Source organism: Equus przewalskii, chromosome 13, assembly GCF_037783145.1.
Source record: "Equus przewalskii isolate Varuska chromosome 13, EquPr2, whole genome shotgun sequence".
NCBI lineage: Eukaryota > Metazoa > Chordata > Mammalia > Perissodactyla > Equidae > Equus > Equus przewalskii.
The window spans coordinates 35,012,259-35,028,699 of NC_091843.1; the positions used below are offsets into that span (position 1 = coordinate 35,012,259).

The window sequence follows — 16,441 nt, forward strand, 5'->3', positions numbered from 1 at the left end:
AGCTCAGGGCCAGACTTCCTCAGCAAAAAGAGGAGGACTGGCAGTAATTAGCTCAGGGCTAATCTTCCTCAAAAGAAACAAATATATATTGGCAAACTTAATACCGCAATACATTAAAAAGATCATAGACCATGATCAAGTGGGATTTCTACCAGGGATGCAGAGATGGTCCAACACCCACAAATTAATCAATGCAATATACCACAATAACAAAATAAGGGATAAAACCACATGATCATCTCAATAGATGCAGAGAAATCATTTGACAAGATCCAACATCCATTTATGATAAAAATGTTCAATACAATGGGTATAGAAGGAAAGTACCTCAACATAATAAAGGCTGTATATGACAAACACACAGCCAACATCATACTCAACAGGGAAAAACTGAAAGCCATTCCTCTCAGGACAAGAACAAGAGAAGGATGCCCACTCTCACCACTCTTATTCAACATAGTACTGGAAGTGTTGGCCAGAGCAGTTTAGGCAAGAAAAAGAAATTAAAAGAATCCAAATAGGCAATGAAGAAGTGAAACTCTTGCTGTTTGCAGACGACATGATTTTATACATAGAAAACCCCATAAAATCATTGGAAAACTATTAGAAATAATCAACAACTACAGCAAAGTTGCAGGGTACAAAATCAACTTACAAAAATTGTTGCATTTCTATACTCTAATAACAAACTAATGGAAAGAGAACTCAAGAACACAATCCCATTTACAATCTCAACAAAAAGAATAAAATATCTAGGAATAAATTTAACCAAGGAGGTGAAAGACCTAAACAATGAAAACTGTAAGACATTATTGAAAGGAATCAATAATGACATAAAGAAATGGAAAGATATTTCACGCACATGGACTGGAAGAATAAATATGGTTAAAATGTCCATACTACCTAAAGCAATCTACAGATTCAATGCATCCCAATCAGAATCCCAATGGCATTCTTCACAGAAATAGAATAAAGAATCCTAAAATTCATATGGGGCAAGCAAAGACCCCGAATAGCTAGAGCAATCCTGAGAAAAAAGAACAAAGCTGGAGGCAACACGATCCCTGACTTCAAAATATACTACAAAGCTATAGTAATCAAAACAGCCTGGTACTGGTACAAAAACAAACACACAGATCCATGGAACAGAATTGAAAGCCCAGAAATAAAACCACACATCTATGGACAGCTAATCTTTGACAGAGGAGCCATGAACATACAATGGAGAAAGGACTCTTCAACAAATGGTGTTGGGAAAGCTGGACAGCCACATGCAAAAGAATGGAAGTAGACCATAATCTTTTGCCATACATAAAAATTAACACAGAATGGATAAAAGACTTGAAGGTAAGACCTAGAACCATAAAACTCCTAGAAAAAAATATAGGCAGTACACTCTGTGACATCAGTCTTAGAAGGATCTTTTTGAATACCATGTCTACTCGGGCAAGGGAAACAAAAGAAAAAATTAACAAATGGGACTTCATCGGACTAAAGAGCTTCCGCAAAGCAAAGGATACCAGGAACAACACAAAAAGACAACCCACCAACTGGGAGAAAATATTTGCAACTCATACATCCAACAAGGGATTAATCTCCATTATATATAAGGAACTCACACAATTGAACAACAACAACAAAAAAAAAACAGCCCAATCAAAACATGGGCAGAGGATATGAACAGACATTTTTCCAAAGAAAGTATACAGATGGCCAATAGGCACATGAAAAGATGTTCAACATCACTAATCATCAGGGAAATGCAAATCAAAACTAGACTAAGGTATCACTTTACACCCATTAGAATGGCTATAATCACCAAGACAAAAAATAGCAAATGTTGGAGAGGATGTGGACAAAAGGGAACCCTCATACGCTGCTGGTGGAAATGCAAACTGCTGCAGCCACTATGGAAAACCATATGGAGATTTCTCAAAAAATTAAAAATAGAAATGCCATACAACCCAGCTATCCCATTACTGATTATTTATCCAAAGAACCTGCAATCAACAATTCAAAGAGACTTATGTACCCTTGTGTTCATTGCAGCATTATTTACAATAGCCAAGAAGTGGAAGTAACCTAAATGCCCATCGACTGATGATTGGAAAAAAATGTGATATATATATAAAATAGAATACTACCCAGCCATAAAAAGAGACAAAATCGTCCCATTCACAACAACATGGATGGACCTTAAGGGTATTATGTTAAGCAAAATAAGCCAGAGAGAGAGACAAACACCATATTATTTCACTTGTGTGTGGAAGATAAATTAACACATGGACAAAGAGAATAGTTTAGTGGTTACCAAAAGGGAAGGTGGTTGGTGGAGGTGGGCATAAGGGGTAAAGGGACACATTTATATGGTGACTGACAAATAATAAAGTACAACTGAAATTCCACAATGTTATAAACTATTATGACCTCAGTAAAATACTGAAATATTATTACTAAACATGTCTAGGTTTATCTACTTTTGGCTTCTTACAGAGAAGGTAAAAGATGTTTAGATCTATCAGTAAACATATCATATTTTATGAAAAAGTAACATGTTTCTAGAAATTGCAAAAAGTATTTATAAATTTACCAAGCCGCAGAATGCTTATGTAAAAGACAGTTTATAATTACTTACTTCTTAGTTTTCACTCAGAATTAAGGTCTGTAAGTGTTAAAAATTTTGATTAATATATGTAATTAAAACTACTAAGAGTTAGTAAGAAAAACATCTTTATATTTAAGGAAAATAAGATGTATGCTTTCAGTAAAGGAGACATAGAGACTAGAGAAATTTTTATTTGTTTTAGTAAAAAAGGTAAATTTGTCCTAAAGTACTAGGAAAGAGAAAAAGGAAGGAAGGCATGGGACAAATTCTAAACATAAAAAAAACAAGTGACAGGTTTGTGGAAGTGAAACTCTGAGAGGGGAAAAAAAAAGAGTTTTGTACATGGTCAAGTTAACTAAGATTAAAATAAATTCCATTAAATAAATGAGTTTCAATATCAAAAGTAAGTTAAAAAATTAAAAATTTGACTTTCTCTTAAAAGAATAATCTTCTTAAAGTTTTGGTGCACTCTTGTCAAAGAGATTACAAACGGCTTTTTTCTTTATTTTTGAGTAAGTCTCCCTAAAAGACAGAAAATCTACGTTTTGTTAAAATAATTTCCTATGCCCAAGGAGGCTGAGGTTTCTCTATTAGTTTATTTTTTTTTAACTGTTTCACTTTCTCTGTTTGCCTTTGACATTTTCTGTTGTTACCTTGATTAAATCAACAACTAACAGTATTTTAAAACCTTTTGATATTTTTGACAAATTTCCCCAAAGGTCAAATCGTAAGTAAAGTTTTTCTTTTTGGGGATTTCCAATGGGGCCCTGAGATTTCTAAAAACAATTTGTTCTCTCTCTATATAAAGAGGGAGATATTAAACTAGCTAGGCTTATTTGGTGTGTTAAATTACATGGAAAACATTATCAAATAAATGATGATGAACATTCTTAGGCTCTATTGTGTGGATAAATGTTATTAATGTAAGTGGTTCTTGATACCCATTTCATATCTTAAGTGTTCTAGATATCCATAGGAAATTCCAAAAATTGGCAACAGGGCCTGATACCAGTTCTGCACAGTTAATGGAGGCAGCCTTCAGGATAGTCAATAACCAGGACAAGGAAGAAGAGAAAAAGGATGATAAAAAGGTACAAAGACAAGCAACTTTGCTTCCATTGGCCCTCCAGTCTGCTCAAGGTAACCCAGGGGAGAGGTGAGTGACCCGGCCCCCACCATGGGACCAGAAGGCCACCAACAGAGTTGGGGGCCTAATCAATGTGCATACCACAAGCAGAAAGGGCATTGGCAGTGAGATTGTCCAAACCATCCCCAAAGAGGGAAGAGAGCGAACAAGATCAAGCCATGGCAACTTCCCTTGACTACTGATGAGATATGACAGGGCCATGGGGCTCCCCAGTTCCAGGCAACCAAATCCTTATCTCCCTTGAGGAGCCCTAGGGTGACCTTAGCAGTGGGAGGAGAATGTGTTAAGTTTTTGTTTGATATAGGAGCCGCATTCTCAGTGTTAAATACCCAAAAGGGAAATCTTTCTAAAATAAAATGTAACGTAAAAGGGGTATGAGAAGAGACTAAAACCTTTCTGGAGCTCTTAACCTATGAAATAGGATTGAAAATCTTAAGACGTGCTTTTCTGTATGTGCCAGAGCGCCCTATTCCCCTCCTTGGGAGAAACATACTATCAAAATTGGGGGCTTCAATAAACTGGGAACAAGACAAAGTAGAACTCCAAGTTCCTAGAGATCAGAGTTGAGCTCATGGCCTTATTACAAGACATATCAGCACCTGAGAAGGAAGAAATTCCTCAAAACATTTTAAACCAATTTAACTTAGAGGTTTGGACACAAGGATAATGGGAGGAGCAGGTAGTGGCATACTAAAGTGGAATTCCACTACAGTGGAATTAAAACAGATAGACCACTGGCCTCCAGTAAAACAATACCCCCTAAAGCCAGAAGCCATAAAAGGAATCCTGCCTGTAACTGACAAACTTTTAAAACAAGGGTTAATCAGGACATGTAGATCCCCCTGCAACACTCTCAATTTACCTGTTAAAAAGCTGGGAACAGGGCAGTACAGATTTGTTCAAGACCTTAGGGCTGTCAACGAAACAGTCCAAGACATACATCCTGTAGTACCTAATCCTTACACCCTGCCGGCTAATCTCCCTGGGGACAGCATGTTCTGTACAGTACTAGATTTAAAAGATGTTTTCTTTTGCATCTCATTGGACCCTGAGTCCCAGGAGATTTTTGCCTTTAAATGGGAGGACCCAGACTGCCACCAGAAACAGTACTGCTGGACTGTCTTACCCTAAGGATTTTAAAATTCCCCTAGAGGGGCTGGACTCGTGGCCGAGTGGTTAAGTTCACACGCTCTGCTTCAGTGGCCCAGGGTTTCGCCTGTTCGAATCCTGGGCGCGGACATGGCACCGGTCATCAAGCCTTGCTGAGGCGGCATTCCACATGCCACAACTAGAAGGACTCGCAACTAAAAATACACAACTATGTACCAGGGGGCTTTGGGGAGAAAAAGGAAAAATAAAATCTTTAAAAAAAATAAATAAGTAAGTAAAATTCCCCTAGAATTTTTGGGGAAATCCTGAGTTGAGATTTAACGGAATTAAAATTAAAACAAAACACTGTATTACAGTATGTGAAAGACATCCTAATAACCAGACCATCCAAGAAAATCTGATGAGAACACAGTAACCATGTTAAACTTCTTAGCCAGTAGGAGATATAAAGTGTCTAAGGTAAAAGCACAGATATCTAAAAAACTGTAACGTGTTTGGGGTTAATTATTTCAAAAGGGCAGTGCAGACTTCCTCAAGAGAGGAAAATAACAATATATCACTTGCTCCACCTGTGTAGGCAGCTAGGCGGATTCTTGGGGATGGCCGGCTTCTGTCATATGTGGATCCCTAATTTGGGGTTGATTGCTAAGCCTCTCTATGACAAATCGTAGGCGACAGAAACAGACTCATTTGAATGGGATAAGCTGTGCAAACAAGCTTTCAGTAAGCTTAAAAACTTACTAATGAAAACACCTGCACTGGCCTTACCAGCTTTGAACAAATCATTTGACCTATACATTCATAAAAAACAAGGAATAACTCTAGGAGTATTAACCCAAATGTTGGGACCATTGGAAAAAAAGTGGTAGCCTATTTCTCAAAGCAGCTAGACACTGTAACAAAAATACGGCCCCCATACTTGAGAGCTGTAGCTGCCACCTGCCTACTAATCAAAAATATGAACTACTTGGAGCAATGCCTGGTGACCCACAGACTTATTCTCTAGACTTAGATGAGTGGGGGAAAAATTCTGCTCCTCTGCTGGCCCCTATGACAATGCCTATGTTCAGCAGGAAGTAGTTACAGAAGATAGACCTTTGCCTCATGCCCCTCAAGAATGAAGAGCAGGATAAAACTAGAGGAGAGATTTTGTCACCAGCTGTGGACTCTAACCTGCTTCTCTTATCTTGCCTAGATTCTAAGCTTTTTTGTGTTTGACCTATTTCTCTTGTCTTGTTGAAAGATGTAGATGTTCCTTTCTCTGACAACTTTGGCATCTTGAGTTTATGTGATTTCAGGTATGTTCCAGGAAGAAACTCTAAGTGACAACCACCCTGGACCCACCCACTCTGAATCAGACCAGACCAGTCCAGACCACAATCACAAGAATGACACCTGCACAGACAGGCAGAAAGTTGTACCAAAGTAACCTGCCCTCATTAACATCCTAAGTTCTCTTCCTTTGGGAGGCGTGAAGCAGACATTTTTAGATCATGTGATATATGTAAAAGCATCATTTCAAACCACTGCATGTGCAAGGTTATGCCCACCTCTAAATGCGATGATGAAACTTCTCCTTTAAACCTTCATTCCCTACCCTAAATAAAGGAACCCACCTACCCGTGCTCTGGGAGCCATAGCTTGTGAAATTCTTCCCTATGGTCTCTGTTTTCTTTGCTGCATGCTGTAAATAAAATTTCTGCTTTGTATGACAACTACTGCTGGTGTAGTTTGATTGACTTGCCAAGAAGGTGACTCATGTTTGGTCCGATAAAAGAAGCACATGAAAAAATGATCAAACAGGGTCAAGGAGTGGCCAACTTGCCCTTTCTTAGAGAAGCTCTTGGGGCTTTCAGGTCCTAAGGAAGTATATCTGTAGTTTTTCGTGTGTTTGTTTTAGTGTACCTCAATGTTTTGGTGGTGGTTTTTTTTTTTCTTGAGGGGGTGGTTTTGCTGAGGAAGATTCTCCCTGGGCTAACATCCACTGCCAATCTTCCTCTTCCTGTATGTGAGCAACCGCCACAGAGTGGCCACTGACAAACAAATGGTGTAGGTTTGCGCCCAGGAACTGAACGCAGGCCGCCTAAGCAAAGCATGCCGAACTTAGCCACTAGGCCACCAGGGCTGGCCTCGTGGTTTTAAAATCTAGATATAACACTAGAATTGCATTAGTATTTGGTTAATTACATTTGTGTTCTAGAATTGAGTTTCGAATTTATAAAACATAAAATATACTAATATAAGATCCTGGGATCCATAATCTTACTTAGGAGCCTAAAAGCCAACAGCCAAGGCTGTGAACGTTCATTGGGGAACCTCATCCTTTAAAATGAGATGAATTGCAATTCTTCTAAAGAGTGAATCCTGCACTCTGTATATGTGAGACCCATATCAAACATCCTGGCCCTTAACAGAGATGCAATTTGGTTTGTTCCTGATTAGCTGCAGGACAGTTAGCAAGTCTGTGGATCTTTTGGTTTTTCACCTGTCTGCCAAAAGAAGCTGTTGGAGGTGATTCTTTCTTTCCCTCATGCTGTTTTACTGAGCCTCACATGGAATTTATTCGTTTGAACATGTAGAGTGACTTTAAGCTCTTTGGTCCCTGGATTTCAGATCACTGATCACTTACGTGGAACAGCTATAAACAGACTGGTCACTTGATCACTTACTTAGAGACTTAATTATTATTCATGAGAGATACAGGGAAAGAGTTATTTAACTGATTTTACTTCTTTTCCTTCAAGGATGAGCAAAAATGTGGAAGAGTAAATAAAGTATTTTTATTACAAAGTTGATGTTGACTTATTTTACCATCCCTCATTCACATTTTAATCATTAGGAAAAGTCTCCTGAGTATAATAGCTAAATCTCTGAAAAAGGGGCAAGGAGATGGAAGAAAAGGACTATTAAAAATAACTATTTATTGAAGATTATAGTGTGCCAGACATTGTGCTAAAAACTTTCGAGATTATCTCACTAAATCTTCCCCACAAATCTAAAAGGTTTGTACTATAATTATTCCCATTTTATAGATGATGAAATTGAGGCTGAAAAACTGAGAAGTAGTGGCTTCCCCAAGGTTCCTCAGCTAGTAAGCGACAGAGCTATACCAGTTTCTTTCTTTCTATAAGTAGAGTTATCACACCTCCCGGTTTACCTAGGATAGTCCCAGCTTACATCTTGTAATCATTAATGGTGTCCCCTTTCCATCTCAAAAGTGGACTGGACAAAAACAATTCATATGGTCACCCCATCTCAATGTTTCTCAATCATGGTACTATTGATGTTGTAGGCTGGAAAAGTCTTTGTTGTGGGGGGCTGTTTAGCAGCATCCCTGGCCTCTATCCACTAGATGCCAGTAGCAGCCCCCGACCCAGGCAACAAAAAACAAAAAAGTCTCCAGATGTTGCCAAATGTCCCCCGAGGGACAAAACTGCTCCCAGTTGAGAATCACTGCATCTAAGGCCTATGCTCATAAAAATTTAACCACAAAAGGAAAATATAGTCTATTTGCAACAGAACATGTACTATGAACTGAACCTACTTATTACAATGGCTGGTATTCCCCTGTACTCAATAAAAGTTAATTTCTTGGGGGCATTATTTTGACTTCTCAATTGTAGAGAAGTACAAGGGCTAAACAAACAATGAACAAGATGCCTGGAGAGCTCTAATGATAAAAATTAGTTTGTTGCAATTCTTATTAAAGAAGACTGAAATAACGCACAGGGATGTGAACCAGAAACCTCCTGGCTGCCCATTCTAGTAATACTATGGAGTTTGATTATTGATTTCATTGGGGGTTATGCCTTTGTAATGAACATGACAGCCAGAGAATGACGCAGTAATTTTCATACTGCAGCTTTCCTCAATAACAATAGCAATGATAATCAGTGTTCTATTTTCTCCTCCTCTTATACTTAGAAATGACCACCATTTCTTTCATACCACCATTTTCCATTTATTAGCAATAACAGAGGAAATACCAATAGCACCAATTAAAAATGAATCCACATGACGTGTTTTATCCTTACAGCTGTAATAACTAGTAACTAACATGGATTGGAAAGCACTTTGCAAATGTAAAAAGTGCTGTACAGATACATCATAATTATCATCATTAATAAATTAGCCCGATTCTCCTAGTATTCAAAAGGCACGTAAGGTCAGATACATGGGTTTCAGTGGGGCAAATGATCACAACCTACAATGTAGCAATGGTTCACATGTGCTGGCAACAAGTTTTACCCCATGCAATCCTGCAGAGCTGAAGTTACACACCCTTCAAAATATGGGAGAATGAAGCTATAAGTAGACAAAACAGGTTTTTTTTTTTTAGATTTAATGTTTTTGTTTTAATAACAGACTCCTACCTCTTTTACGTTAACTTTTAAAAGATAATATAATTAATCAAACTTCTAAATTGTACATTCTAACAAAATTAAAATTTATTATTTAAGGTGACAGTAAATCTTATTCTTTTCTATGAGCTGATATTCCAGATACTGTTAGAATTTCAAAGCACTCTGTGACTTCAAAGAGGCCAGATTGGTAAATTTTGTGCTTGCACACCCTCAGGGAATATCTTCGGTATTCATTCCAGAATTGTTACTAGAAAAAAACAGCTTTATCCATTCTCTTGCCAGCAGGAGTCTTGGCAAGAGAGAGCTCTTGGCTGACCATAAATAAAATTCCTTGAATCACCAGTATCTTGATTTAAGAAAGAAATTTTACTGTGTCTTTCATACACAAAAGCTGATTAACAATGGTTAAAAAAACACTACTCCACTTTTTCACAGGTGTACAAAAGGAAATATAATGGAATTACATTCAACAATAAAGCTTAAAGTTCACTCTAGGTAATAGTTGCATTAACATTCACATACACAAGCACAGAGTAAGTATATTTCAGGAGTCTTATAATAGCATACAGCATACATATGGGAGATTGATTTCAGGGAACATCAGAGGTGTTAGCAAGATTAGCAATTCAGAGTCTTCTAGAAAAGGAAAACTAAACCAAAGAGAAGGTGTAGGCTAGCACACCAAGACAAATCACAGACTTAGAGGACTGAAAAGTCTGCTCACTGTATGTATGAGAAAACAAGATTTTTCTTCAATTTCTGGGTCTTGATATAGTGGGCTAGAGAAGGTTGTGTATTCAAAGTGCACATAATTGTTTCTTAGAAAAGAGAGAGAGAAAGGTCCTTTTATTTAGTAATTAATACATGCAAGAGGCAGCCCCAGAGTGACCTGAAAAGAGTAAAGCTGTGATTGGCAGGTGGCCGGTATAATACAGATGTTTCAGGCAATTCTCTTAAAGCACTTCTGTAGCAGCAATGATCATTTAAATGGCTGTAGACTGAATAATTCTCTTCTGAGGAGAGTTTAGGGGAATTGTATTCATCATATTTCTCTTTAAAGATTTATAGTTATAGATTTTCTCTTTTTTTAAATAAATCTATCAAACAACAAACAGCATAAAGTGAGGTGTTGGGGTTTTCTTTTTTCTTTTGCTTTTGCATATGTGTCATTGGAAAAGGATCTGGCCTTTTCATAAACATCGTGTGCAAAAGAATTTTTAATAAAGTGAGCACAAGGACATATACAGGAAATACATCAGATCTGCTTCTGTTGACCTGGTTGGCCCCCTGTTAAACACTGTACTATTCGCTTGTAGGTATAACGCAGGTTTTAGGTTTAATGATACCACAGCCAACAGGCTTTAGGGGCTTCTAAAGCCTCGTCAGTGGGAGTAGTTTTGTCTGCTAGAGGGTGGCCACCGTCTCTTGAGTTGTAAGATTTAGAAAGTCTGGTCCCTTTTAGTTTCACATTTCCCCTCCAGACTGGTAACTCCAACTGTTTATTTGCCTTTCTTTCCCAGCCCTCCTTGCGCCAATTAGTCTAATCTGGCCCATCCCAGCCAATCTCTGGCACTCACATACCCCCGGTGGCCACACATACCCAGTGGCCACAGACACCCAAGCTGCTCAATCTCAAAACCTTTCAGCCTGCCCTGCAAGTGTCATCAAGACAGGATCCCCGGAGCACAGGGCAGAGAGTCCAACCTCTCACTGGCGGGGCTGGGAAGCCTCTCCTTTGCGGCGGAGGAGAAAGGAAACTTGGGTCTGCTTTTTAGGTTCTGAAAACAAGCCAGAGCGGAGAGAAAGAGTTAACACCAGACTTAGTAAAGCTTTTCAGACAAAACCTGTTAAATGCGATCTAGACAGACACAGGGAACTTTCTGCAGATTTCTGAGGTCTCTAAGAGAGGGCTCAGGTGGATAGGAGAAGGGAGAAGGGAGTTGCTACATGGGAGAGATTTGCCATTATTACAAAAACTGGCTAAGTGGCTTGTTTCCATTAGATGACCTCACTGGTCACTGTTGTCAGTCGTGCTGTTCCCTTTCTCTTTTTTCTCCTGGGTCTTGTTACCCTTCTTCTTTTTCTTCTTTTTCTTGGTCTCTTCCTTTTTGCCGAAGGTTATGAAGTCACTTTTGTCAATTTGGCTGTTAGTAGGCTCCTGCCGGATGGAGATGATTGCAGGAGATCCTGGGATAATGAATTTGTCTGGCAACTCACCGGGACCAGGTTGTTTGGGGTTGCCTGGTCCGTATTTAAAGGTCCAGCTGTTGCTGTTGACACCAGCACCGACTGGAGGGGACACCTCGCCTGCTTCTGGTTCTGAAACACAAAACATCACAAGTCAGTGATAGAGTCAACACATATCTTCCGTGCCACACTAGTGGGTCGAATACAGAAGAAGCTGCACACAGGCCTGGCCCCCAAGAAATCGCGGGTTATTTCTTCAAGCCTGAAGGTAAGGCCAGTGTTTGGAAACAAGCAAGAACTCAGATTTTCTCACCAGAGAGTCCTGAAATCTAATTTTCTAGGAACATATTTTTGTTCATTGTGGAGAATTTCCTAAAGAATGTGGTTGTGATGATCTTGCCTGGGAATGGGGCAGGAAATGTACTAGATTAAAGCAGACTATGCAATAAAATACCTAGGAATGAACTTAACAAAGGAGGTGAAAGACCAGTACATTGAAAACTATAATACATTAATGAAAGAAATTGAAGAAGACACAAATAAATGGAAAGACATTTCATGCTTATGGACTGGAAGAATTAATATTGTTAAAAGATCCATTTTACCCAAAGCAATCTATAGATTCAATGCAATCCATATCAAAATTCCAATGTCATTTTTCACAGAAATAGAACAAACAATCCTAAAACTTTTATGGACTCACAAAAGAGCCAGAATAACCAGAGCAATCTTGAGAAAAAAGAATAAAACTGGAGGCATCATGCTCCCTGATTTCAAACTATATTACAAAGCTATAGTAATCAAAACAGTATAGTATTGGCAGAGAAACAGACACTTAGATCAATGGAACAGAATAGAGAGCCCAGAAATAAACCCACGTATTTATAGTCAATTAATTTATGACAAAGGAGCCAAGAATATACAATGGGGAAAGAACAGCCTCTTCAATAAATGGTGTTGGGAAAACTGGACATCCACATGCAAAAGAATGACACTGGACTGATAATCTTACACTGTACACAAAAATTAACTCAAAATGGATTAAAGACTAGAGTGTAAGACCTCAAACCATAAAACCCCTAGAAGAAAACATAGGTCATAAGCTCCTTGACATCAGTTGTGGCAATGATTTTTTGAATCTGACACCAAAAGCAAAAGCAACGAAAGCAAAATTAAACAATGGGACTAGGGGATGGCCCGGTGGTGTAGCAGTTGAATTCACGCACTCCACTTCAGTGGCCCAGGATTCCTGGGTTCAGATTCTGGGCACCAACCTACACACCACTCATGAAGCCATGCTGTGGCAGCATCCCACATACAAAATAGAGGAAGACTGGTACAGATGTTAGCTCAGTGACAATCTTCCTCAAGAAAAAAGAGGAAGACTGGCAACAGATGTTAGCTGGGGGATAATCTTCCTCACACACAAAAACACAACGAGACTACACCAAACTAAAAAGCTTCTGCACAACAAAGGAAAACATCAACAAATGAAAAGGTAACCTACAGAATGGGAGGAAATATTCGCACGAAAGGCAGCTGATCTAAATATATTCTGCATCATCCAGATGATGCCCCCCAAACTAAGAACTGCCAAGGGATTTCAGAACCATTGTCTGCAATTGCACTCAAAAATCTTTAACTGTCTTTGGCTAAATTGGGAAAAAAAAACAAAAAATGAGATCCTAAACTAGAAGTACAAGCAGATTATGTTACTTTTAGTGTAGGAACTAGAGAAAACTTTGACTACAAATGTATTTTGACACCTACTCAAAACAAAAGATAAAGTAGTTGAGGAGACAGCCCTGATGGCCTAGCAGTTAAAGTTCTGCACACTTTGCTTGGGCTGCCCAGGTTCTGTTCCTGGGTGCGGAACCACACCACTTGTCTGTCAGTGGCCATGACGTGGCAGTGGCTCACACAGAAGAACCAGAAGAACTTACAACTATACACAACTACACACTGGGGATTTGCAGGGGAAAAGGAAGAAAAAGGAGGAAGACTGGCAACAGATGTTAGCTTAGGGCAAATGTTCCCCTGCAAAATAAATAAATGAATGGATGAATGAATGAATAAATAAACAAATAAACAAGTTGAATCAATTATTTAATCCTAATTCTATTCTAATAACCTTGAGGGGTAGTAGAATGAAGCAGAGAAGAGACGGAAAGAAGTGTGGGTATAGAGGGATACCATGCAGCAAAAGAGGATGGAATCCTGTTGTAAATTGGGCCTACTTGTTTGGGTAAAGCATTGGGAGCTAACCTTACTTTCTAAATCCAGCCCCCTCTCTCAATGTGCTCACAGTCTAGTTGGGACACACACTCAAGTGACTACAAACCAACTTGATAAATGCAATAACCAAGGTATGTGTAAAGTATTATGGGACTCCAGAGGAGAAAATTATTAATTATTAATTATTAATTATACTTGAGAAAGTCAAAGGAGATTCCAGAGGAGAGGTGCAATTTGCACTGAGACTTAGGGAAATGATTATGCAGCCACAGGGGTTTTCAATGCAAAACTTTTCCAGGAGCCTAGTTGGAAGACACACCATAAAGTAAACCAATGACTTCTAGAAGAGAAGAGGTCAGAGAGGAAGAGTAATGGTCTGTTTGAGCAAAGTATTCCCAGTGGCCATGACACTGGAGCCCTTTGACATCACAGCAGTGTTCATGGATCTGACACTGCTCCTCTGGTGGAGTCGTGAAAAGTTCCAGCAGACAAATCATTTATGTTTGATTGCAGTTTGGGGTGGTCCACATCCGCTACTTCCATCTCCTCACCTCCCATCACTTCTCAGTCTCCCCCAATTTGACATCCCTTGAGCACTACTTTTCTAACACTGCTCATGCCAAACTCACTAATTACACTATTTCCAAAGCTAGTGGTCACATTTTAGTCTTCATTTTACCGAACCTCTAAGTAGGATTTGTTGTCTTCTTGAAACACTTATTTTTACGAGTTCCTTGTCAAACTGTACTCCTGACCCTTCTCTCAGCTGTTCCTGTCAGTTTCCTTGCGGGATCCTCCTCACCGGTGTGTTGGAGCTTCCTTGGGGTTGGCCCTACACCTTCTTTCTCGTCACTCTCTCCTTCTGGGATCTCAGTCTTGTCCATGGGTGTACATACTATCTAAATATGCTAATGAGATACAAATTTATATTTAAAGCTGTTCGGGCCGAGGGCAGGCCACCCCAAAATATTCCTCAATAGCATATTGATTATTTTGAATTAATGTTACTTGAGAAGCAAAAAGGGCTTTCTGACCCTCCTGTCTCTGTTCCCCCTGAAAGCAGGAAATAAATCTCCCATGTAAGGGTGCTCTCCCTGCAGCCTTATCACGAGGTCAAGGGAATTCAGGCTGATAAGGCTGCAGAAGCAAACCTTGCTAATTTACTGCCTCAAGCCTACACTCTGCTTAAATTCCTAACTGCGTACCTCAAATCTAAGTTTCTTTGTCCTGTTATTCCTCACAAATTTGTTTCTTTGTGTAAAAGATTTATATACTGCCTGCTTTGTCCATTCTCCGAGCATTATTTCTCTATAGTCTCCAACATGTATGTATTAAACTGGGTTTTTCTCCTGTTAATCCGATCTTGTGTCACTTTTATTATTAGCCCAGCCATAAAAACACAAGAAAGGAAGAAAGGAGATTTTCCCCACCCTGGCAAGGCCCATATCTCTCTGTGCTCCAGTCTCACATATCCCACTGCCTATCTGGTTATCTCTTCTTGGAGGTCTCATGGGCATCTCAAACTGACGGAATCTGAAATCCCACTCTTGATTCTTCTCATCTATTCCTTTCTAAATCTCTCCAGTCTCAATAAACGACACTTCATTCACCCCAATGCTCAAGCCAGAAACTTCAGAGCTAGTCTTCATTTTTCTCTACTCTTCATTCTTCATTTATAATATATCAAAACCTGTCACTTTTGCCTCCTATATCTAGGAGTAGATATAGGAGATATAGGATTCTGCCTCCAATATCCTATATCTTGTGTAAGGGAGGAAGACATTTCCTCTACCCACTCTGGGTCCTTCTGCGGACAATAAATTAAATTCACAGGAGACAGAAGAACAGGTGAAAATTAAACAAAGCTTTATAACATGTATACATGGGAGAGGCTCAGGAAACCTGAGCAACTCAGCCAACTGGCCAAGGCTACCTGTTTAAGTATCTCCAGCTACAGACAAGGAGGACGTTTAGGGTAGTGGTTTGGGTCTTCAAAGGGGAGGAAGGCAACCCACATGGAAATGGAAAAGCAAATGTTTGGTACATAGAACTTTGATAGAAGTGGGCTTAGCAAGGATCCTCCCAGTCTACAGGAACCCAGAGTTATCTATGGTGATGACTCGTCCTGAGGACAGGCCTTTATCTTAAATTTCTTCTAGGCAGTGGGTGAAAAAGTCGAATGTTCTTGCTGAGTCTGAGCCTTTATTGTCTGCAGCTCGGAATAGTCTGCATACCAGAGTGGCGCATCTTAGGGCGACCTACCCTGAACCCCATCACTTGACTTTGTCCTCTTCTCCCCATTTTCACTGCTGCTGCCTTCTTTCAGGACACCATTCTTTCAGCAGTAGCCTCGTCCTTCCTCAACCTGCTTCCACTTTTGCCTCTTCCTACCTCTCCACCTAGGAGCGACAGTCATCTTTATTCCTGAAAGACTTCTTTTTTAAAAAACTGGAGTATAACATACATACAATAAAATCCTTTAAAAAAATAGAAATTAGATTATATCACTCCCCTGCTTAAAATTATTCAAAGGCTTTCTACGGCCTTGAGGAAAAAAAGAATCGAACTCTTTAACATGGTTTATAAGGCCCTTCAATAATCTGATATATTTTTCTTCTCTAATCTAATCTACAAGTCTCCCTCTTACCACTATCCTCCAGCCACACAGGCCTTCTTTCAGTTCCTCAGACAGCCCTTGGGATTGTTTTCGCCTCACCATCTGTATACATATGGTTTCCTTTTGCCTGGAATGATCCCCTCCATTCTTAGCATGACTCCTCATTCTCAGAGTCT

The 16,441-nt window shown here is 39.3% G+C and overlaps 1 protein-coding gene across 1 annotated transcript in view; it reads right to left on the bottom strand.

Moving 5' to 3' along the window:
- Positions 1 to 9,573: 9,573 nt before the first annotated feature.
- Positions 9,574 to 16,441, bottom strand: part of LOC103563329 (protocadherin alpha-9) — a 130,189-nt gene continuing 123,321 nt past the window's right edge. The window contains exon 5 of the mRNA XM_070571745.1: positions 9,574 to 11,545. Within this exon, the coding sequence (XP_070427846.1) occupies positions 11,235 to 11,545 (311 nt within the window). The 3' untranslated portion in view covers positions 9,574 to 11,234. The remainder of the gene's footprint in view (positions 11,546 to 16,441) is intronic.